The sequence below is a fragment of the Serinus canaria genome, chromosome 1 (assembly GCF_022539315.1).
Source record: "Serinus canaria isolate serCan28SL12 chromosome 1, serCan2020, whole genome shotgun sequence".
Taxonomy (NCBI): Eukaryota; Metazoa; Chordata; class Aves; order Passeriformes; family Fringillidae; genus Serinus; species Serinus canaria.
This window is the reverse complement of record NC_066313.1, coordinates 52,347,787-52,371,362: the sequence shown is the minus strand read 5'-3', so window position 1 is coordinate 52,371,362 and position 23,576 is coordinate 52,347,787. Positions and strand designations below refer to the sequence as shown.

At 38.9% G+C, this 23,576-nt stretch overlaps 1 protein-coding gene and 1 long non-coding RNA gene across 5 annotated transcripts in view; one reads left to right on the top strand and one right to left on the bottom strand.

The window, feature by feature from the left end:
- Positions 1-222: 222 nt before the first annotated feature.
- Positions 223-10,411, top strand: KCNRG (potassium channel regulator). The gene is made up of 2 exons (XM_009102926.4): positions 223-1,653; positions 3,492-10,411. Exons 1-2 carry the CDS (start codon positions 1,076-1,078, stop codon positions 3,742-3,744), a joined length of 831 nt encoding a protein of 276 aa, XP_009101174.1. The 5' UTR covers positions 223-1,075; the 3' UTR covers positions 3,745-10,411.
- The window catches only part of LOC103827394 (uncharacterized), a 95,470-nt gene continuing 73,566 nt past the window's right edge, over positions 1,673-23,576 (bottom strand). For 2 of the 4 annotated variants that reach the window (XR_001989637.3, XR_003945515.2), the window contains one exon: positions 10,555-23,167. This is a non-coding gene — a long non-coding RNA (uncharacterized LOC103827394). Of the gene's footprint in view, positions 3,425-10,554; positions 23,183-23,576 lie in introns of those variants that run through there. The other 2 variants (XR_007777893.1, XR_007777891.1) reach the window with 2 other exon arrangements.

The following is a 23,576-nucleotide window of genomic DNA, read 5'->3' as shown; positions in this document are numbered from 1 at the left end:
TCTTTTTGTATAACCAAATATTGTGATTACCCTGTGCATTCAGATTACATGTTCTATACAAAAATGTATCTTTGGGGCAAGCATAAATTCTAGAGATAATGATAAGAACAAGCTGCAGGATGGTATGTGCTTTGCAGATAGTTCATACTTTGCAGTTTACTTTTCCAGCATCAAACTGTTGGGGTAGCTGGGCTGTTTTGTTAGATCCATGTTTCTCTGAAGCCACAATTTCCTAAAAGCTGGCCTTAACATAAAGAACTTAGTGCAGTGAAAGGCATGCAGGGGTATGCCACGGGAAGGCAGCCTGAGCTCTAGCCCTGCAGAGGTGGCAGATAAAACAGCTGCTCTCCTGTCCCTCTCTGCCTCTCCAGACTGCAATTCCAGAAGCCAGGAAAAATGACTGGATGATTCCTAGAACAGGTTGTGTGATGCAGCAGGTGTGTGGATGTTGATGGTGTTTGAAGAGCCTTGTATAGGTTCTTCTGCTGTTGCTATATTTTTGTGTATCTTTTTTCAGGAGCTAATTGAATTTTCTGGTTGTATTGACTTGGCCTTAGATACAGTGATTTAAAGGGAGCCTTAAGCTTGAGCTCTCTGAAGTGCCATTCTTCTGGAGCATACGGTACTGAAATCTCTTGCCTGAAGCACATTTAACCTCTTTGCAGTGGTCGTGTGAACAGCAGTGTATGGAATGAGAACGTTGAATTGACATTTCTAGAAAACAAACATAATGTGTGCCATCCTTCAGGAATATTCGTTGGCCTCTCTCAAGGTTTCATAAATTGTGACAGTCAATTCACTGTATTCTGGTAGTCCTTGCAAGCTGTTCATTTCAAAAATAAAACATTAAATTCCAAGAATTCAAAGTCTCCAAGCAACCAAACCCAGCAAACAAAACTATTGTACATGATATTTACATCTTCGTTGCCTGGGAATCCTGTTGCTGCTCCACACCTCACTCCAAACACTTGCTAAAAGCATGCAATGGTTTTTGCAGCTGCCTTGCAGTTTAGGAAGGATCAAGCCACAGAGGTGTAGATCAGAGAGCTGCAATTCCTGAGTGGCTGAGGCAGCCATGAGTAGTCGAGAGGTGGTCGTTCTGAGTGTGGGAGGTGTGAGGTTTGTAACCCGGGCTTCCACCTTGCAGCAGTTCCCTGAGTCCAGGCTGGCACGGATGGTGAATGACGATGACCGGGAATTTAAACTGGTGAATGGAGAGTTTTTTGTGGACAGAGATGGAGCTTTGTTTAGTTACATCATGGACTTCTTGAGGACTCTCCAGGTGTCCTTACCACCTGATTTCTCAGACTATCAGAGGCTGCAGAGAGAAGCAGAATTCTATGGTCTCTACCCCCTGGCCAACCTCCTGAGCCAAGAACATTTGCTGAAGCCGAGGCTGGAGATCTTGGAAGTGCGTTTTTCTCTCCAAGAAATGCAGGCCTTTTTTCGGATCTTTGGTTCCTGCAGTACCACCATTGAGGCACTAGCTGAGCAGATCACTGTGTTTACAGGGCAGCAGTCAGGACAGGGCTGGAACAGCCCTTTTCCTTCCCAGAAATCGCTTGTTCCACTTCCTTTGGAAAGACCCTCTCATCACGATATAGTTTTTCTCTGTGGTACTGAGTATTCTGCTGGTGACCAGTTCGTGGCCAGGTACTGTCCCTAGAATGACTTCTCATTATGGACGTGTCTTTGAGACTTGCAGTTTATGAAGTGCACACTGTGTACTAGCAAAGCTCATTTTAAAGAAACTGAAAAAAAAGAAATATGTTTCCTTCTTTCTGTTCAATGTTATCTTTTTCTAGTTCTGAAACACCCAGTTTAATTTGTTACACTGATCTGTCTGTTCTTCAGCTTCCTAAAGTACTGTTCTTAGTGTTTGTTTATGAGTGCTCTTGGGTTTTTCTCTCTTTCTGCAATTTCCTCCTCACTCACTTTAGAATTTCACAGCATCACCTTCCACAGAACATGAAAAACACAGTAAAATGAAGCAAAGGAAACAAAGTAAAGTAAATTACTGGGTGGAAACCTAAAATCTCCACTAGCTTATAGTGCAAAAGGCTTTCAGATGAAAAACAGGAAACAGAGAATGGCAAGAAGGGTTAAAAACTCCATTGGAACTGAGACAGCATTTCAGGGACTGGAAAGCTTTTGTAGAGCTTTTTATTAGGGGGAGGGAGAAAAGACAAATTATTAACTATATGCTTCACAGTGGGTTTTCTTTGAATTCAGAGCCAGGTTCTGTTTTTATTAAGACAATTGTGTATCAGTAATTTTTGTGATAGCAGTATCATATTCTAATGACTACTTAGGTTTTTTAAACTATCTTTTGCTGGATGTCTCTATTGTATGGAGACGTGTTCTTACTGTATAAGAAAATGTTAACCTAATTTGTCCTCTGTGGCTGTTAGAACATCTGGAATTCTATGGAAATTTCATTGAAATATTTCCAAAAATATTCTATTTGGATATATGAACCAACACAGCAGTATTTTGATTATTTTTTAAAATAAAATAAACTTTATCTTTCTTTGGCTAAGCAATTAGAGTAAAAACGACTTTGCATTTGTGAAGCAATACATATGTTTGTGTGCCAAACCTTAACTTTGTAACATATTACTAATTTTAATGGACTAGCAATTGGTTGAGTAGGCTATGGCAACTTAAGTAGTGGGGAAAATATTTCTGATTTTTTCATTTATTTCTTCAGAATTGGTAAAAATTTCCCTTTGCAGATGAATAGAAAAGCTGATCTTGAGTAATGAAATAAGTAAAATTTGATTATGTTGCCTTGCTGAATTTCTATCTCCTTAGTCTTTGTGGTGACATGGACTTTTTTGCCTTTCTTGTGCTTTCCACGAATGTTTGGTGTACTTGCCTGTGAACTGTGGAACAGTTTCACCTGTCAGTTTATACATTTTGTAATAGTATTTTTACCTGACTTCTGCTCCTCAGAATGTCTGGATAGATTCTTACACTGTACTTTATATCAAATAAAATCACTGGAGGCCATGTGAAAATGATTTTCATATTTGTTACCACACAACCTGCTGTACAAGGTAACTTTGCAATAAATGTCACTGTTTGTAGAGAGTGATCCTGTGTGTTGGAGAGTGATTCTCTTGGGGTGAACGTGGCTCTGCTGTCCACTGTTTACTCTTACCTGAAAAACTTTCAGCATTGCAGAGCCTGCTGCTTACTTCTCCTCTGTTGAGACAAGATGGGGGTTGTCACAGATATTTCTTAAGAAATTAAGTTTTGTGGTGGAGGACGGTGTGAAAGGGAAGCGCTTCTTCTGCAGCACATAACTGGATGAACTGAGAATTACTCTTCATGAAGGAAAAGAGTCCAGTCATCTTAAAGGAAGAAAAAAATATCTGGTGCCTTGGTTGCTGTAAACACAGTGCAGCTGTGCTGATGTGTGCTGTAAAGAAGTAGTTAAAGTGTGTTGTAACTGCTTTTTTCTTTTTTTTTTTCCCCTCTGATTTTAGGTATGTTTCCATAAAGCCTGATAAGAGAAAGCTGATTAATGGTACTAATGTGCTAGGCCTGCTGCTTGACTCTTTACTCAAAGATGGATTTCACCTCATAAGCACCAGGACAGTCGCCAGTGAAGAGAAGGTTGAATGCTACACTTTTGAAAGGATGAAGAGGGCAGCAGGCCTTGCCATCATGGTAAACCAAACCCCAGGGAGCTCTGGGGTAGCACAGGCAAGGAGAAGCCAAGTACAGAAAGGGAAATAAGGGCTTTTCCTTCCATCTTTTGAATGTAGAAGAGGAATGTGTCAGCACTACTGGCCTTTTTTGTTGTTGTTGTTTTGGCTTGTTTGAAACTGCAGCTATTGAGGGAAGTAACAAATACATTTTCTTTCAAGTACTTAGGGAAAAAATTACTTTTTTGCCTTTTACTGCTCTACCCTCTTTAAGTAAAAGAAGCCCAGATTCAATACTGGGTTTGTGGACCAGATTTCAGCAATTCCAAGAGTTGTTTTTGTTTTTTCTCTGTGGCTAAAATTTACACGAGGACTCACAAAGCATCAGCCATCCCTTCCAGAAAATTGTTTTTATGTTCTGTGCTAATCTGCAAGTAGGTTTTAAAAACATGGTAATACGTGAAGATGCTGCAACTGTTATGCCAACAGTTAGGAGAAGTGGCAGGGGGAGGAATGCAAACCCCAGTGATTGATTAGTGCTTCCACTCACTGACTCTCTTGCAGTTGGCTGAGAACAGTGTAAGGGGAACATCCCAAGCTGTGCTGCTCTGTGGCTTTGTGAAAGCCATCGCTGAGGTCTGTGACATAATGTATGACTGTCTCTTGTCCTCTCCTCACACTCTGGTGGCATTGAGATGCTCTTTGGTTCTGAGAATTAAATTATAAAGATCTTTGTGAACAGAAGGTTAGTTAATTTTTAGTGCTTTCACCACAAAAAGGATGAAAATGTGATGAACAGCCCTTCAGATGAAAGAGTTTGTACAGTCTCAAACAAAATAGTGCAAAGGATTTTTTAGTACTTGTTAAGTACAACACAATTGGAAGGCTTAGCAGAAGTGGCTTCAAGAGCCTTGGGAATGTTAGTCCTGTACAAAGCTTTGTAAAGATGCCAAAATTAGCTCAGGTACTGAGAGAGGTAAGTTAATGAAGCTTTATAAATTAAGAATCTTTTGTCCTTCCATCAAGGCAGGAAAAGAAGATAGCTTCAGGGATTCATTAGCTGCATCTCAGTTTCGTTGCCGGTAAAACACAGAATTCACAGAATGACAGGTTGGAAGAGACCTTAAAGATCATCGAGTCCAACCCATGCCCCAACACCTCAACTATACCATGGCACTGAGTGCCACATCCAGTGTTTTTAAACACATCCAGGGATGGTGACTCCACCTCCTCCCCAGGCAGACCATTACAGAACGCTATGAGTCTTCATGAAAAGCTTTTTCCAAATATCCAACCTTTATTTCCTTTGACACAGCTTGAGACAGCACCATCTTCCCAAGGCTTAGAACAGCCCAGGAGAACTACTTTGGGCTTTCTTGGCTGACCAGTTAGATCTGGCTTTTCATTAGTTTTAAAATGTGAACACATTACTTTATTTGCAGCACTTGATAATGGGGGCATGACTCAGCCATCTGTTTCTTCCCTTTAGGAATTTCAGTGAAATGGATCTTTCCAAACTGGAAAGAAGTGCCACTATCGAACACCTCTTATCTTTGGCTACTGCTCTGGGGCTTGACCTGAGTTCAGAAGCTGAGTGAGGCCCTCTTTGCTTGTTCTAGAGCTGTTTGAGTTGACAATAATATGACTATGGGACTACATCTCCCGAGCTGCTTACAGGTTATGTAATGAATGTAAGAGTGAATGATTCCACTTCAAACAGGATTTTTTTGGTCAGTAATGTCAATGTGTTCATATTTGTCTTGAAGTAAGATGTTTCTTACAGTGAGAACCATCATTCACTGAACAACCTCCCCACAGATGTGGTGGAGTCTTCTTTGTTAGAAATTTTGAAGAGGATGCTAAATAATTTCATGGAGGCACTGTGTCACGTGAAAGGCTGGACCAGATGATCTTTTGAGTTCCCTTCTAGCCTGGCCTGTTCCATGATTCTGTGCAGACCTTCTATGAAGGTCTGTGCCAGAAAGCCTATCATGGTGGGCTTTGAGATCAGACCACTGCTGAGTGACAGAGCAGACAAGCTGTGTGGGATGACTGTCCCCACAAGTTGCTGTGCTGCAGACAATGCTCCTTGTTTGGAAACAACAATGTTGATTATTGGGTGAGTTACTGGCTGTGGATATTGTAGGTGGAGAGACTCGCCAAAGTGAAGCACAAGACAAAAAAAAAAAGAGCAAATTATTACAGGGAAAGTTAAAAAAATAGACTTGAGGCTGTATTTAGACATTATGCCCTGAATGATCAACCAATAGCAGAGATGTAAGCTGAGACAAGTTTCAGAACCCTTCATAGTATCAGTTACACTATTTCACCTACCACAAAAGTAGGGACTTTGTTTTCCTTGCTGCAGCAGGCACTTTGAAAATTGAAGTTTGGGTTCAATTTTTTTTTTTTTTAAACAAAGTGAAAGAAAAGACAAAATACTTCAATTTTTAAAGAGCCCCAAAGTTTTTACCTATGCCGTTATCCATGTTCCATGTCTTTGGCAAAATGAGTGTTTGATACAACCATTTTAGTAACACTTTATGATGGGCTGAACACATGGGTTAATTTTTATTTAGCACAGCATCATTCTATAAATGCAATATTTGGCTCTGGAAAATATACAGTGCAAGTTGCTGTCATGTAAAGAACCATATGTGCTTTACCTCGCCCTTGGGTAACACTGTGCTGTGGCTCTGTGCTTCTTTTGGAAGCAAAGCACATGGCCATCAACAAGCTTGTGTTCCCAGAGTTCTTCCAGCATTTATTCTTACTTAGCTCTGACCTGTCACCTTCTGTCATTTTGTGTTCCTGCAGAGAACATGATTAGGCTCTTACACAATGCTTTCACTTTGTTGGGGTTTTTTTGTTTTTTTAACTGATAATCCTTAAATAAGTTTGACAGCATGTGTGTGAACAACCTGATTGAAATCTGTTGAAAGCTTCTGACTGATACCAGTAGGATACCCATGACTTCAATGAAAGTTTGATGGAATAAATTAATTGAATTGAAGCTGGTTCTTCAAGGAAAGCACCTTACTGGGTTTCCTTATCCAGAAAAAGGAAGCAGTGATGATAGAGCTACAGGTGCTGTGTAGCTTCAAACTACAACTAAATAGCAGTAATCATGGAAGAACAGGTGAAATTATGTTTATTTGCAGACAAATTAATATAAAAATAACACTGATTTACTAGGAGGATCTTCAGCTGGCCTCCACCTTGCGAAGTTATTTATGCTACTGTAAAGTGTTGCTGAGTCAGAATGGCAAATTTTCTGTGCCCTCTTTGAAGTGGTATGCAGTGTAACCTGCAGGCACCAAGGTAGGAATTTAGAAATAGTGGCTAATGTTTTTACTGCTCCTTCCCTTCTGAAGCCCCAAACAAGCAGGGATGCAGCAGAGTGCAGACTGTGTGGTATGTGCTCAGCAGAGTTATTCACACAGAAGGGAACAGCTGTACAAGTGAATTTGGCTAGTAGGAACTATGAGTCTGAGTGATTTTAAAAGCTGCTTCCTCAAAACGAGATTATGTGCTAAACTGAGTACTTCCACCCAAACCTTGGCAGGCAATTCAACTCTGGTATCTCTCAACATAATCTTTGCTAGACTAGCAGTGTGTTGTAGGTGACTTGGTTGTGCTTTTACATGTGACCACAAGTAAACCACAAGTTCTGATTGCTCACATCTAGCTTTCCTTTTGATTAAATGGGAATGGGATTTTGAGGCATTGAGACTTTTCCAATAAAAGTAATTTGTTATCCCTGACATAATCCGCTTCTTCAAGTAATTGCCAACTTTCTCAAGACAATTCCTTTTTTTCCTGTGAAGATGCAAAATTTGCTGATTTCAGTAAACTTCACTGCTGTATTTGCCTTTTTATTCTTCCCTGGATTCAGCAGAAATGTGCAAACTGTTCCACTGCCTGTGATGCTAAAAAAGAGCTCTCAGAGTGCTGGGGCAGCCCCCTTGCTCACTCACAATGAGCTCTCTGTGGCTTTGTAACAGGCAAACAGAGCCATAGGGGAAAAAGAAACTGAATGCTGAGGCAGCACCATTAGCCTGTACCACTCACAGGGACTGCATGGCGTGGCAGAAGGAGACCATCCAAAATGAGGTGATAGCTTGCGGGATTTGAAAAGGCAGATGATTCAGAAAAACAACACCTCATTTGCTTTACACTTTCTCATCTTACTTTTTCCTCCTTTATATTTTGGTGTCATCCTGTGTTTCTATATTCAAGACTGTCAAGGGCTTTGCCAGTACAATTTTGTGATGCTGGTTGGATTTCCCAACAGGATAAAGGTACCACGCACTTTTTCCATCCCCCTCTTCTTGTACCGTCTGTGTTGACTTCCTTTTCTAGTGATGGGTGACATTTTTTGTGCTTTTAAGTAACTTTTTTTCTCCTTCTTCACACACTGGGAAATCTCTCTTGTATTGTACTTATCCCTTTCAGGGGCATGTCATTTATTTACCACTTGGATTGTTCAGGATTCTGCTGATACAAGGAAGGACAGAGTCTGTTGTGAAATACCTTCTTGTTCTTTGGGTATTGATTTCAATAAGTTCATGAGGGTTTTTTTTTTCTTTGGGAAGTGCAGTCACTGCATTCTTATAGGTTCTGCAGTCAGCACTCATGTGATTGTATAAATGATTAAGAATAGATGTTTAAATAAAGCTCAATAAATTGATAAAATAGACTAAGATACTATTTAGATAGATACTATTTAGATAGTATCTTAGATACTAAGACTAATCTCTCTGTGCTGGCATAGTGCTGGGAAATTTTCCCCTTTACTAAAAAATTCCAAACCCTTTTTCACTTACCTTCATAACTGAATTTCATGGAAGTAGTAGAGGATCCTCCCTACAATGCTGTTTATGAGGAATTAATAGCCATAGGGCAAAACAATGATGCTGGAGTAATGGCAACATGCCCAATGATAGTAACTTCTGTTAACTTTGGATATACTTTTCTGCCTAGTGAACTCTTCCCGGTTTCTACCTATTTTGGTTGGTTTCCAGCTTTCCAATGCTCAAAAGTAACTCCCATAATCTGACCCGAGCAAGGCTGATGTGCTTTTGTCAGTCTCTTGAGTGGGTAAGTCTCAGGTACATCCAACATAACCTAGGTGATATTTGGTTTTGATCCACAGCTGAATTCAGTACCAGAAAGCCACTAGAGTAGATCAAAAGTCCTGTTTGAGTTCACAACAAAGAGTTCATAACTTCGAATAATTATTTTTTCATTTTAAATTTGTTCCTGGATTGCTGGAAAGTGTTACTAAATATTCATTGAGAAACAAGCTGGCAATTATCCAAGAAGAGGAGGGAGGCTCATTGCCTCTTACTCCTTCTCTCTGATTTGTGCTGAACCATTGCCAGGCTTTAACTTTACAAGGTTTATTTTTATCGATTTTCAACAATAAACAGTGGGAGTATCTTCAATAAAAGATTTACAGTGCATCGTGAAGAAATTCAACTCCCTACCACATATTATATTGATCTATTCCCAAATGCTACTGAAACAGCCTATAAAACCCCAAATGAAGTCCAGTGATGGAGAACTTCCTCTCTCTAGTGACAGATGCATATGACTGTTATGTCTTCAGAAGACAATAAAAGGGAAGGGAGTGACTCTGCTTCTTTGACCATATCTTCAACAGCCCAGTTAAATCTGTCAACTCAGTGTAATCCACATAAATAATGAATTTGGGAACCAAGGGAACTGCTAGTGTGTCTGAAGATTCCCATTCTTTGAAGCTGCCTCTCCTGCTCCAGTCAGACCATAATTAGTCACAGAAGGCCTTGTTGTAACTAGTTAATGGATGGACCAACAATGATATGAATAGTCTGGTTCTGGCTGAAGATATGCCTGGAGTCTTGAATATTCTCAAATGGGTGGGTGAGATGTAAATCACTAGTCATCGTATAAAATACAAATAAATTTGACTTCTATAAAAAAATAGTCAGTTTTTTAGACCATCATGTAGTTTCTGCTGAAATAACTTCCTGAAGTGTGATATGATGCGTAAATTTTTCCAAGAATCCTTTCTCCATTTCTACTCTGTTTTCAATCTAATGGAATGGTTCAATAATTGGTGTCTTCTTTCTGGTCAGAAGGATGATGAATGTAGCCCTAAAGGTTGGAAACTGTAATGTGTACAAGTCTGCTGTAGAAAATTAATTTAGGGCTTTGCTTTCTAAGCAAGTTACTGTTACAGCAGTCAGCTGAGTGCTTGCTGAAACTGTGAAGAATTAAACATTGCAACATCCATCCTGATTCTCCATTGGAAAAAAAAAAAGCAATAGATTGGAAACATTAAGTCTGGGGTTTTACTGGTGCTTTGGAGTCAGGAACTGAGTTTTCTTTGAATTTCAAAGGCAGTTTGTAGCTTTCATTGAGGGTCTTCTGAAAAGGCTGGTTTATGGTTTTTGTTTTTGTTCCCCAGTGATATCTAAACTGAGTTATAAAATAATTGCTGACATACCGGTTTATTTACAATGTTGTATTGAACAATAAACAGAATGCATGCTGATCCTTCCATCCTTTAATCTTTGTGGTTTTGCTATGCCTTCAGCGTGCTCCTCAGTTGGGTCCTGGCAGAACAGAGGAAGGGGCTATCTGGTAAGGGCAGGCAGAGATCTACAGAAGGCGGCAAACTCACTTCCTTCCCATTATAGAGAGGAAGTAAAGGAATAAAATTAGGCTGGAAATAGTCATGGCCTTTGCAGGACCAAAGAGACACAACTTACTGTATTGAGGAGAGGACAGAGCTGCCAGAAATGTCAATGCCACAGGACAAGGAAAAGCAGATCTCACAGGTGTGAACAAATAGGTGGGTAATACCTGCTATACAAACCTGGAAATGGCACAGAATAACATGGACAGGAGACTTAAATGTTCATGAAACTATAGGGATGTTTTATTTTATTCCAATGTGTTAGGTTAATGCATCTATAGAATATCTTCCAGTAATAATTCACATATGTGAAGAAGAAAATTTCTCTTTAGGAGGTAATTTCTGCATGTGCTGTGAAGTGAAACACTGCAGGATCCAGACATCAGATAGATTAGTCATGTTGATACCTCTCACCTGGAAACAGAAGCTAAGCTTTTGGAGATCAAATAGATAAATTTTGAAGATCAGAGTAACATCACTGTTTTGGTAGTGCTGGGGTGATAAGCCTACTGAATACTTCCTGGATATGTCCTGTTGGTGGCCTTTGTTTCAATGCCAGTTGCGCTATGGTGAGCACTAACCCTGACAGTAAGTTCCCAGTTTTCCATAAACTGGAAAGATATTTCCTGGAACAGACTGGTTTACCTTTTTTTTCCTCCATTTGCAATTCTATCCTTAAACCATATGATATTCATTTGCTACCTATAGTTGTTCAAAACATTATCTTCTGAAGATGGCTCAGTAAACCATGGATCTCCAGAACACAATAATAGCTTAAATATGGGCATGTCAAGAACATAGGGGAAACATTGTATCTGCATAGTCCCTGATGTAACAGAAGTTTCTTCCATTGTTGGTTAGGCTAAAACTGCTTTCTGCTCCTATTTTATAAGATTTGACAATTGAAGTGTGCTAGTGCAATCGAGACTTCACTGTCCATATACAGTCCCAAAATCTCTATGAATACATGTTGGAAAAATGATGGACAAACAATCATCTTTTTGCAAGATTCTTTTTTTGGAGGCTCCCTGCTGGAAAATACCCAGGCAGGCACATGTACACCTGAGTAACTCCTCTTTTGGCTATAGTTTGCCCTCATAGGCTGTGCTATAACAGCGTTTTGTGCTAAGCTATTGAAAGTCTGACTCCTGGAATCACAGAGTAGTTTGTGTTGGAAGGAACCTTAAAGACAATATCTGGTTCCAACCCCTCTGCCATGGGCAGGGACACCTTCCACTACACCAGGTTGCTTCAAGCCCCATTCAACCTGCTCTTGAGCAATTCCAGGGATGGGGCTTCCACAGCTTCTCTGGGTAACCTGTGTCAGTGCCTCACCACCCTCTGACTCATGATCCATGCTCTCAATGAACTTCTGAGGTAGGCTCTGAGATTGAATAGGAAAAATGAATGTTATGTGAAGTCGCAGAAGGCTAATGGAACATCAGACTGCTATGGAGTGGTTCATCTCTGTTCTGTGCAGGGATCCATGCTGACTTCTTGTCTACCCTCAGGACCAAGAAAAGCCACGAGTGAAGGATGTAATGACAGTTTTTACATCACTTATGGTGTGTTCAGGACATGCATGCATACGTGGGTTTTTGTTCTTCTGAAACAGGCAGCAACAAGCACACAGGTCTATACTGGAGGCAATGACGCCTGCTAGAAAGATGACACAGTTCCTTCAGGCAGGGTGGGTAACAGAGTGGAAATAACTGTTTCAAAAGCTCAGAGCTTTCAGGGCTTTCTAACTTGGTAGTGGTAAACTGCTGGCTGAAAACATTGCTCTGTATCCGATCTTTCAGCTGTGGGTATTTACATTTCTTGAGATCTGGGACAGCCTAAGTGAATACTGTACTGGAATTGGAATTGGCTCACTGCCACCTTTCCCCATCCCTTTTTAAGAGATAAAAAGGGAATCTCATTTCCATAGGAAAAGAAGCAGTGCTACCAATGATCTAACATGCTCTCATAAAACACCTTGTGACCAAAAGGAGTCAATGAGGGACTAAAACAGAATACACAAACCTCTGTGACAGTTGGTAGCTTTTAACACATAAAACCATTTCAGTGCTTGAAAGGAAGAGGTACAACTTTGCACCAAAACATTTGGAATATTTTTAATCAGACACTGCCATGTGGATGAAAAAAGCAGGTGAACTGCAACACACAAGAAAGTTGCCTTTTTTTTTTTTCCCCTCTTTAAGTCTTGTGCTGCTTTGCTGGAGGGCAGGTAGGCCTGCAGGGCTGGAAAGACTATGTTCTTGTGATTCCTGTAGTTGGCAACTGGTGTTTACTTGTCTTGGGGATCTAAGAAGAGTGTGTACAACCCTGTCATACAAAGAGTATGCAAAGCACTGAATAGGTCACTGTGTTTCAGAAAACCCATAAATACTTTTCATCAAGATATCTGTCTTTGGAAATGTCACTACTATACCGTATCTAAATTCCTTTCTAGATGTCTGTGGCAATGCTTAACATTTCAAATTAGCATTTGCAATATTAACTAATAATACTCTAGAGACCTTCATTTTCCAAAGGTAATTATTTCTGCAGCAGAGATAAAACTTCAGCACCTTTTTGCTCTAGGTATCAATATTTGCTGTTATTGGAGGCAGCTTTCATAGAATCAATTAACTTGGGAAAGACCTCTGAGATTAAATCCAACCTACGACCAACTGAACACCACCTTGTCAAATGGACCATGGCACCGAGTGCCACATCCAATCTTTTCTTAAACACTTCCAGGGATGGTGACTCCACCATGCCCTGGACAGCCCATTCCAGTATCTAATCACCCTTTCTGAGAAGAAATTCCTCCTAATGTCCAACCTAAACCTCCCCTGATACAGTTTGAGGCCATTTCCTCTCATCCTGTCACTTGTTACCAGGAAGAACAAACAAGTTCTCTGCAATTACCTAAATGGATGTTGTAGCAAGGCATCAGTCAGTCACCTAGGGTGTCACTGTTTTTCCCAGATAACAAGTGACAAGATGAGAGGAAATGGCCTCAAGTTGTGCTAGTGTAGGTTTAGATTGGATAGTAGGAAAACTTACTTCGCTGGAAGGGCAGTTAGGCATTGGAACAGGTTGCCCAGGGAGGTGGTGAAATCACCATCCCTCGGAAAGCTCAAAAGGCACGTGGGTGTGGCACTTGGGGATATGGTTTAGTGGTGAGCATGGTGGTGCTGGGTTAATGGTTGGACTAGAGATCCTGGAGGTCTTTTCCAACCTTAACACTTCTGAATCTGTGAGATGCTGAAAAATACAGGAAGTTCCCATCTCTATAAGCTGCCCTAGTGTGAACCACACCAACTTCTACTGGTGTAAGATGTCCAGCCAAACAGAACTGTACAGAACAGTCTTCAGGTTCTGACTAAGCACAGGAGTATTTTATATGGAACTAGTCCTACAGGATGGTGGAAGCTTATAAAAAATGACCTCTGACTATGAGCAGAGTAGAGAATGTTTGAATCAATACTGAAGGCCAGACACCCATTGAAGTTTATGAGGGGAGATTCTGAGCCTGATTTGACAGTGAGGAGCTTGATTTCTCTGATGAAGCTCAAGGATTCAAAAGTGATTCAACCTTGCTATAATTTTGGTGCCACATTGTCACTGATAATTTCTCTAGAATTATGGCTGCCAAGGAATCCAAGTACTGTAGACCACTGTACCATGAAAATTCCAGCTCTGTATCACTGGACTACCTGGTGTTCCCAGGTCTGAAATGTGCTTCAGAAAAATTTATGTAAGACAAAATCGGGATCTGTTTTGCAAATGTTCTGTTCCTTGTCTCCATCTAATCAACATTTAACCATGTTAGAAGACTTGCTGACAGCCTAGGACAAGAAGTTAGAAAAGCAAAAGAGCTCTGGTCTTTCTCAAGTGTTTCTGCTCAGGCAAACTAGAAACAGAGGCCAGGTGCCTGTATCACTTGTGACATCTTGAGGCAAGATGTTTCACTTGCTCAGCCTTCTTAGAAGATACATGTGATGCTCATCAAGTCAAGTAAAGTGTATCTTCTGTAGACAGTCTTTAATGATACCACAACATTGCACAGCAAATGTCTGAATGCTAGGGAGGTTATGCTCATTCATGGGGTATGTGCAGACATGGAATTCTTCTTAGGCTAAAGCAATTTCTCCAACCAAAACGAAAAAAACCCAAACCCGACAAACCAGAGATGCTAGGATTTCTTAACTAAACCACATCTTAACAGTTATTGAAGTGTTAACATAAACAAGTAAGAAAGTCAAGTAAGAAAAAAACTAATGAAGATTAGTGAAAAAAAAATTGCCACTATCATTGGCTAATGAAAACCTCTCTGTAGCCACTGGCAGTCTGAAGAATGAGGGAATGGTTTAACACTACTCTTGCACACAGAAAGGCAGTTATTGCTTTCACAGGTGCTGCTGAAAAATGTTCTGCTCTACTGGTACTCATGGGTACCGATGGCTGCATGCAGCGCCACATATCAATGCACAACACACACTCATAGAGAAGAATTGAAGTATTCTTAAAGGTGTTAGAATTCAGGAGGATATTTTTTAGTTTTGTCTATGTAATATCCAGAGGCAGATGAAAGAAGGTGTCACAGGTAAAGAAGCTGAATATAAATTATTTGGTTTTAACATAAATGGTGACAGAGAAATTCCTATCTCAAGGATGTGCCTTATAGGGATTCACAGTAGTTTCCCCAGGCCTAGATGTCTCAAAAGAAGAGCTTATTGAAAGCCTGAGAAACTCAAATAATAAAATCACCAGGACCAGGTGCTGTTTTTAAAAGAATCCTGCAGTACACATGAAAAAAACCTAGAGATAAAATTAGGATTCTGTCAATTACGACTGAAAACATCCACTGCTCTGGACAATTTATCACAGCTAAAGAGAAAAAAACTGTAATTTCAGAGGAAACCGAGATACATTCATAGCAAAAGGTAGTGCTTTTCTCAGGCTACTTACTTTATGCCTGAATAAGTATAAAATAATGGGATCACAATGTAACAGCTCTGTAAGTTATCTGTATGTTTTAAGAGACTAGAATTACTTAAACAAACTAAAAATTAAAGATACTCCAAGAGCCATGAGGAAGTCCTGAAGTTCAATCCTGGGAATGGAAGTTCAATTTGGGAATGGAGTAACTACTCCTCAGAATAGGAAGAATATTTTAATTTTTCTGAACAGGATAAGTTATTTGAATCTTCTTCAACCAAGAACAGGCTCTTATCTATGCTGCTAATTTATTGGGGGGGAATGTAAACTCTCATGTAAAGAAAACTCAAATTAAAACAAAAAACCTCTGAAACCCAAAGACTCAAAAAGCTGCTTCAAACACAGAAAGAAAGCAGTTTGAGGGTAGATTGCAGGAGGGAAGAGGTGAGTCCCCTTGCTGGTTGCTGAACAGCCATGAAGTTCTTTAATGCTGCTCCCTGCTTTCCATCTTCAGCAGATTTAGAGAATTAAGGAGAATAAAGCAGTTTAAAGCCACCTTTACTGCTGCTCTCTTCAGCAATGAAATCCAGAATTTGGCATAATAGAAGACTGTGATGCAATTCACAAATACTTCATTATCTCAGTGTTCATCTACTGGAAACATAAGGTATTCCTTTAGTGTGCTTTAATGGGTACTTACATTTATTGTATGCTGACTTAATCATTACTTCAGGAAACATCTTAGGAAAAGAATATGGAACATGCAAGGAACTGCAGTTAGTCCAATAAAAGCAAATTCCACTACTCTTTGAAATCCTACCTGCAGCTTGCTTTCATCTGCTAACAGCAATAGTTACCATTGCCAACAACCTTTGAACAAAATAGTTTTGTGACTTTTTTGCACATAACCTTGATTTAACAGGAAAGATGGGGAACATCTGTGGGCAACCTCCACTGGGTATTTTTTCAGAAGCAGGAGATGTGAACTTGAATCTCCTCAGGCTTCTGAAACCCAGGTTTTTGTTTTGTGGAAGAGTCCCCTTGCCTTGAAATTGTTTCAGCTAGTTTCTTAAAAGTCTTCTGAGGGATTTTAACAAGTCACGACAATTTTAAACCAATTCTTTGTTCTATCCCCATCTTTCCCATTCCCCCCTTTTCAATCACAGCATGTAGCCTTACCCTCTTGTTTCTGCCAGCTGTTCCAAGACATCTGATCGCTGGTTTTTTTTTAATGTGTTCTAAGAGTGAGAAAAAGTCCTCCAGCACTCTGGCTTTCTTGGCATCATGCTAGTCTTCTGTGCTGTAGTAGAAAACTAATTGTCACATCAGTTTCTGTAGCACTATTGCAGCTATGGATTTTCAGGCAGAAATCCAATTCCTTAAATGAAGATGAGCTGTTGTAACCTTGGCCATACCTGATGCAGAGAGAACTTCTGTATTGTTTATCTTAGAGCAGAAAATCCTGTGCCACTGTGACATAGTTCTTTCTAGAACTTTGTCGCCCAGTACTATATTCCTTACATTACCTACAGCATTTCATCATTACATGGATATACAGTGATCATTACAAGGAAGATTTTAGGTTCTCTTTACAAACTCTTTGGGGGAAAAAAAAGCCCAAATGCCAAAAATGCCTAGTAAGTGTCCTGCAATTGTCAGCATGAAACATTAATTTCATTTTGAGTAAAAATTTCTTCAGTTTCTCAAAATATGAGAAAACACAAACTGGAAGTATGCAGCTAGTTGCATTGGTAGCAACTTAAAATATATACAAAAAAAATCTTAAAGCAAAGCAAATGTGATTAAAAAACACACAAGACTCTTGGTAAAATTGTACCTTGTTAAATAGAAGCTCTCATAAATGTGCCTGCAAGAGAGTCTCAGTCATTAAATAAGGCTGTACCTGGTTAGTTCACTGCCAGCTTACAAACTTCTGTGTTTTAAACCCCTGCATTCTTGACAGAACTGGATCTAAATACTTTGCCTTAGTCAGGCTGTGAGTGTGATATTAAAGCATGCTAGTCTTATCACAAGGACAAAGTACTGTTCTACATTTTTTCTACAGCAATTTAGAAATAAATTTCTATAAAGGCATTAAGAAACTGTGTGCAGGCACTCTATTTAACTGAGCTTTAACATTTCTTATTTATAAGAGATAAAACTTGATTCAAAGGCAGTTTCTACAAGCACACACATTTTTCTTCTCCCTCCACTTTCTCTATTTATGATATGGGATTGAAAAAAAATTGTTTGCTGAGTGCAATGAACAGCTGAATTCAAGCACAATTCCTTTCTAGAACCTCCACAGCAATACAACCAACAGGGGGCTGTCTGGCTCCACGATGTTATCAAATCTGCAATGAAATCCTTTTCCTGACTGTACAACCTATCATTCATGCACATTTCCTAAAATTGGTTGAAGAACAACTCATTTAAGACATTTCATACCTCCAAAACATTCAAGTTCTTGTGTATCTTTGTCTCATATTACTGGAAATTTCATTTTTTTGACCTGGAAGTTCCATTATAGATGGATAATATAGCTTTAATGTATTTATTGATGTGTCTACAACAAGATATTGCTTGTTGGAAAAGGGGAAGACTCTCGCATTGTTTTGATAATAGGAAAAGCATTTCACAACTGCTTCCAGATGCTAAGAAGCTATATCTGAAGGAGCATTTTTGTGCTGGTTTCATGTGTTGATACTAATCTTCTGTACAAGAAAAGAGATAGACCAAAATGTCTTCAGACCCTTTGATATTGATTTAAAGTGCAGATAGGCAAAGTCTGTAGTAGCATCAAGAAAGGACGAATTAGGCCCTGAATATTCCTTACAGTGATTTAAGCAATGTAAATGGACTTTAAAACTGGAGTGCCAGTCTCAGGAGTGAAGGGTATTTTCCTCGGTGCTGGCACTGTTGCTTAGAGCAAGCACATTCAGCTGGCTGAGCTTGCCAAAAACTAACCTAAAGTCATTCAGTGAAACCACCAAAGACATATGAGAGCCAGGATAATAGTGAAGGAAACAAGAAAACTCATTCCCAAACTTGTCTGGCTCAAGAATCACAAGGCTGTAGAACCATAGTCTTATATTATTGTTGACCATTCTAGCTGGTCAAATAATATAAACCGCCGAAGCTCTTCCTTTGCCTTTATTTCAATAAAACATTAAAAATTTATACATTTGAGACTTTCTATGTTATAATTTATGCCTTATATACTTCAAATTTTATAATACTTAAGGCTTTTTTGAGTATTTCTTGAGAGATTCCAAAATGTTTTACTTTTAAAACCACTTAAAAGCATAAAACCTGCTAACAGAAGGTTCTTTTATAGGCAATAAAGCCACATACTTGCCCTGCAGAAACATAGGGAAATGAGAAGCTTTCTATCCATGTCTGACTCCTATGGCTATAAACAGCAGAAGAACACACTATGGATATATTATTCCTATCTCTCAAGAGAAACTAAGCCTTCACCTACTATGCACTGCATACTTCAGACTGAAGATACAAACTAGATAAATGCTGCTATAATTAATATGTAATTTCAGAACTTTTGAACAGAAAAGTTCAGATTTTACATTGAGAGGCAGAAGCAATATAAGAAATTTAATTTCATTTATTAACAAATATAGAGCTATTAATTACAAGTGAATAAAACATGGGGAAAAAAAAGAGTTGCACCTGATGACCATTAAATAGCCTGTAATAGAAATAAACTATTTGGAGTGAAAAATAAGCACTCTGATGATTATTATCCTCCTCACAGAAAGATGAGCAATGTCACTCATGCCATGGCATTTTTTCATCATTTTTTCTTATTTCTCTTTATAGTTAAATATTTTATTTTGATACACTTACAACTTCCACCTTACAAGGGAGATTCACATTTACCTCAGACATAAGTTTTCATTCAAATAAATTTTAAATGTTTTGTTTGGTTCTAATATGAAGAACTGCTGCTGCTGTTAAACTGGTACAATAGCAGCTGACCACTCTGGGCACATTTCTATAATTTCTTTGACTCCTGTGACAATTGGTTGCAATACAGATAAAGGGAGCCGAAACACTTCAAAATCAACCATTACTGCTAATGTGGCTACCTGATTAGAAAAGATTTTCCCCAATACTCAAGATACCATGACTAATGGCAAAGCTGAAACATTTTCAGATCACTGGATCCAAATTTCTAGTACAGACCACTCTCATTTACCAAAGTGTGCTATGGGCTGTACCAAGAAAACTGCCTTTGAAATTTGAATAAAATGGTGGTAGAAGTCCTAAATACTTAGGTATAACTTCATATTTTTAGAGATGCAGTGCTTACTGCTGTACATTAAGAAACTGTTACAATTTAAAAAGCTCATTCTTTCTGTAAAATAGATCTTGACAGGTAAATTTATTGTCAAATATGCTGAAGTTCAAACATGTACATTACCTTTACTATTTAGAAGATTTTGCACAATGTTGACCATGTTACAAAAATGACAAGAAAAAAATGGCACACACGGGTGTTTAATAATGAGTTATATTTGCAAAATGAATCAGTGACAAGACGGGACACAAATCAGAGTATTTTGGAGTTTGCAGGACTGCAGAAATAGACCATGAAGGAACAGCATAGAAACTCTACTTCCCAGCCTGAACTGGTAAAAGGAAAATTGATTGCAGATCTGATCTTTAAAAGATGCATAGTACTCACCTCTTCCTCTGAAATCAGAATTAATAAATGCCATAGAAAATTCCATAAGGCAATGCATTACTGTAGTACAGCTACTAAACAAAAGTAGCTACCAGCCGTTCAAGGTATGTGTCCATTACTCCTGCTTTAAATGTGACACAGAGGTGTGGAAACTATTATAGTATGCAACAGTTTGAAGTTCTCTTTAGGAAGACAGGAGACTGTCAGCAGACATAACTTCACAGAGTATTTTAATTCAAATGACAGCTCCTAAAAAGCTCAGCTACCAATGTGAACCACCAGTGTTTCTTTCAGATGTGTCTTAAATCAAACACCTCTAAAGTAAAGCACAATATATGCACTCAGAAACAATGGCCTGGTTATTTGTCCAGCCTCACACGAGAATAAAGGCAGAAAAATAAACATCACATCCAATTCTTAGCAATTCTCACTAGACATAACCACTAAGACATGGTTTTCTCTACCTGCAGCCATTTGATCCATTGCCTAGAGAATTTTTTACTAATTTCTGCAGCACCTACAGCAACATCAGGCTTCTTGCTAGCAGCCCATAAGCACCCTCCCCAGCCCAGCACCACAGACTGACCCTATCAATAGATTAAACATTCTATGTGATCACAAAGATTGCTTCATAGTATACTGACACAAGGGGGCAAATGAAGATTGCAGAATCTTCAAGCAGGAGTTATCTAACTTCTTAATGTTTCATTTTTGTGATCTTCTTGTTCTTTTTACAGTTATTAGCTTGTGCTTTGTTTTCCCCCCCCTCAAAAAACCATTTCCTCCTTTGAATTCTAATTCCCCTTATTAGATGAAGCATTTTATTTACTTCCACAAAGACGATGAGAGAACTGAAGAATCTTTCACACGAAGAAAGGCTGAGTGAGCTGAGACTCCAGCCTGGAGAAGAAAGGGCTTGTGTTTTTATGATCTCAGCAATGTTTCTAAATGCCTGCTGGTGAGGGTATGGCAAAGTAAAGAAGACATAGCCAGGCTCTTCTCTGTCCAGAAACAGGACAAGAGGCTACAGGTAAGAAATGAAGTGCATGAAATTCTAGCTGAACTGGATAGGCTGCAGAGTCTTCGTCCTTGAATAGATTCAAAATTGACTGGACATAGCCTTAAAGAAAACTACCATGTTTGAACTAGAGATCTCCTTTACAACCTCAACTATTCTTACTTTGAGATTTCTTTTCAGGACCAAAATCCATGAAGTAGCTGAGGGTACTAATATGCTGGCCCTCTTCTCTGTGGAATACAATGAGGGAGGTGAAATTGACAGTGATTTCCAATATGACTTGTTCTCTTTGCCTCAAGCCAGATCCCCTCTGTCAGGCTGCTGCTTTCTCCAATTTCAATAAACGAACAATCCCCCAGATCTTTGCCTAACATATTTCAATCCTTCTGATTTTCCAGTTCATCAGATCTTCCTGTATCTGTTCTCACCTCCAACCTTTTAACATTGCACTTTTAGACATGCTCCTAAAATTACTTGTCTTCACTCATATATTAGTCTTGTTTATTTTCAAGCAGGCCTATCTTTTCTTGCCTTTTTATGTGAATTAAGCATCTTTTTCCCATACAGTTCCTAAGCCTAGCAGAAAACAAGCACCTGAACTGAAAACATGAGCCTTTCTTTCTTACATCAGGCACAGTCCTTAGGACCCCAGAGCTGCAACACAAAGTGAGCTTGATCCAGCCAGTCTCTGGCACCACCCATACAGGCAAACATCTGGAAAATATAACTGCTAATATTAAGCCACCTGAGAACCATGTGAGAAATGTAACATCCTTTTCAAAGGTTTAGGAACTGAATCATTTGAGTAGGCCTTCATTAGCACTTGAAGCAGTTTTCTTATCCAGACAGGAACTTTGGTTCCTCAGTTGAACTCTGGTTCTGCAAATGCTCAAACTGTGTTTTCACCATGTCACTGAACTATTCTATGCTGCTAGGGCCACCGAACAAGGCGCTCCAACCTTTGCCCTTCTGCTTCTTCCTGCTCCCTGCTATTTCCTGCCCTTGTGCCAGTGATAGGAGTTTGCATGGTGAACCAGAAGGAAGCACAGTCTGTTTCACTCTTTGCACAAAGGCCAACACGAGCACAATGAAGTAGTCAGCAACAAACAGTTTGGCCACTGGACTTTGACAAAGCCATGTAAATAGACTTATTTGTTGTATGCTCTCAAGTCTCTGATCAGCTCTTTAGATTCACATCTACTCATGGAAGTCTCTGGGAAAAATCCTGGGTACATTAAAATACTAGATCTACAAGAGCAACTGGATGGATGGGCCTGCTGCAAGCAACAGTCTGCAGCATGATGAAAAAAAGCAGAGACCTTTAAAGTCTTTCCAAGCATTTCTAAGTCCTCAAATGGCTGAAGTGTATGTGCAGGTCTTTAATATTTAGCAATTGCATAGGTTGAAAGAAAGAAAAGAAACTCCCTAAAGAAACTCAAAGAGAAAGCTATCCAACTTTGAGCCAGATACGGTATTTTTTTCTAAGTAGTCAACCTCATTTTGGTGATATATATTGAGAGAAATGTAGTAGGTAAATGTGCACATAAATGTTCTTAATGAAAAGCTGTACGCTAATTCTGCATAGCTGTGCTTTTGAGAACTGCTCAGGTCTGAACTAAATCTGAAATTTTAGCTATTAGTAATTTTGTCAGTTCAAATTCATAGCAGTAGTAGAAAATGAGTGATTTTTACCAGTCTGAAATTCTGAAATATGGTCAAATAATACAAACTAATGAATTATAACAACCTGGATTCATATTCATCTACATCATATTTGTACCTGTGCAACTGCACCAGTAGCAGTTCTGTGAAGGCTAAAATCAAAACAAATTTTGAGTGCAGATAAGCCTTTTTTCCTCCTTTTAAAGCATCTATATGATATATTACCTTGACTGTGTGAAGACCTATTTGAATAAGGTATGTGTATTTTAAATGGTAAAATACAACAGGGCTAATAAAATTAGATTAGCAAGTGATACTGAGTCATGATAGTGAAGAAAAAATCTTAAAAGGAAACACACTTTCAGATCTGTATCTAAAATTAGTGACATTTACATAACCATTAGTCTACATTTGACTCACCACACAGTTTTCGCATGCAGCTTTTAAAAGGAAAGGAGCCCAAGTAATTTCCATTCTCACTGCAGCAATTTCAATCATCTCAATGAAAAATTCTCCTGCAAGAGAAAAATCTTAGTGGAAGATGAGAAAAAAAATTAGTAAATTCACAGACAGATACACAGTTTAAACTTCTAACCATAAAACCGTTACCTGTCTATAGCCCAGTTGTTTAAGAAATGAAGTGGTTAATAAGCTTTGTTAAAAAAATTGGAAGACACTTTTTCTTTATGAGCTGTCTTTGTTAAAAGCATGACCAAATAGTTCCCAGTTCCATTAATTTAGAAAAGATTGTAAAAATAAACACAGTTTTACGACTTTTAATAGAGAAATGTGTTGAGAATTAAAGTAACTTAATTTTTATAGTTTTTAAATATATAAACAAACACTTACCAAAGCATTGTTAGACAGGTGTAGCTTGAGATGGCTCCTTAAAAAAGTTCAGTTTTCACATAAACCAAAGCAAAA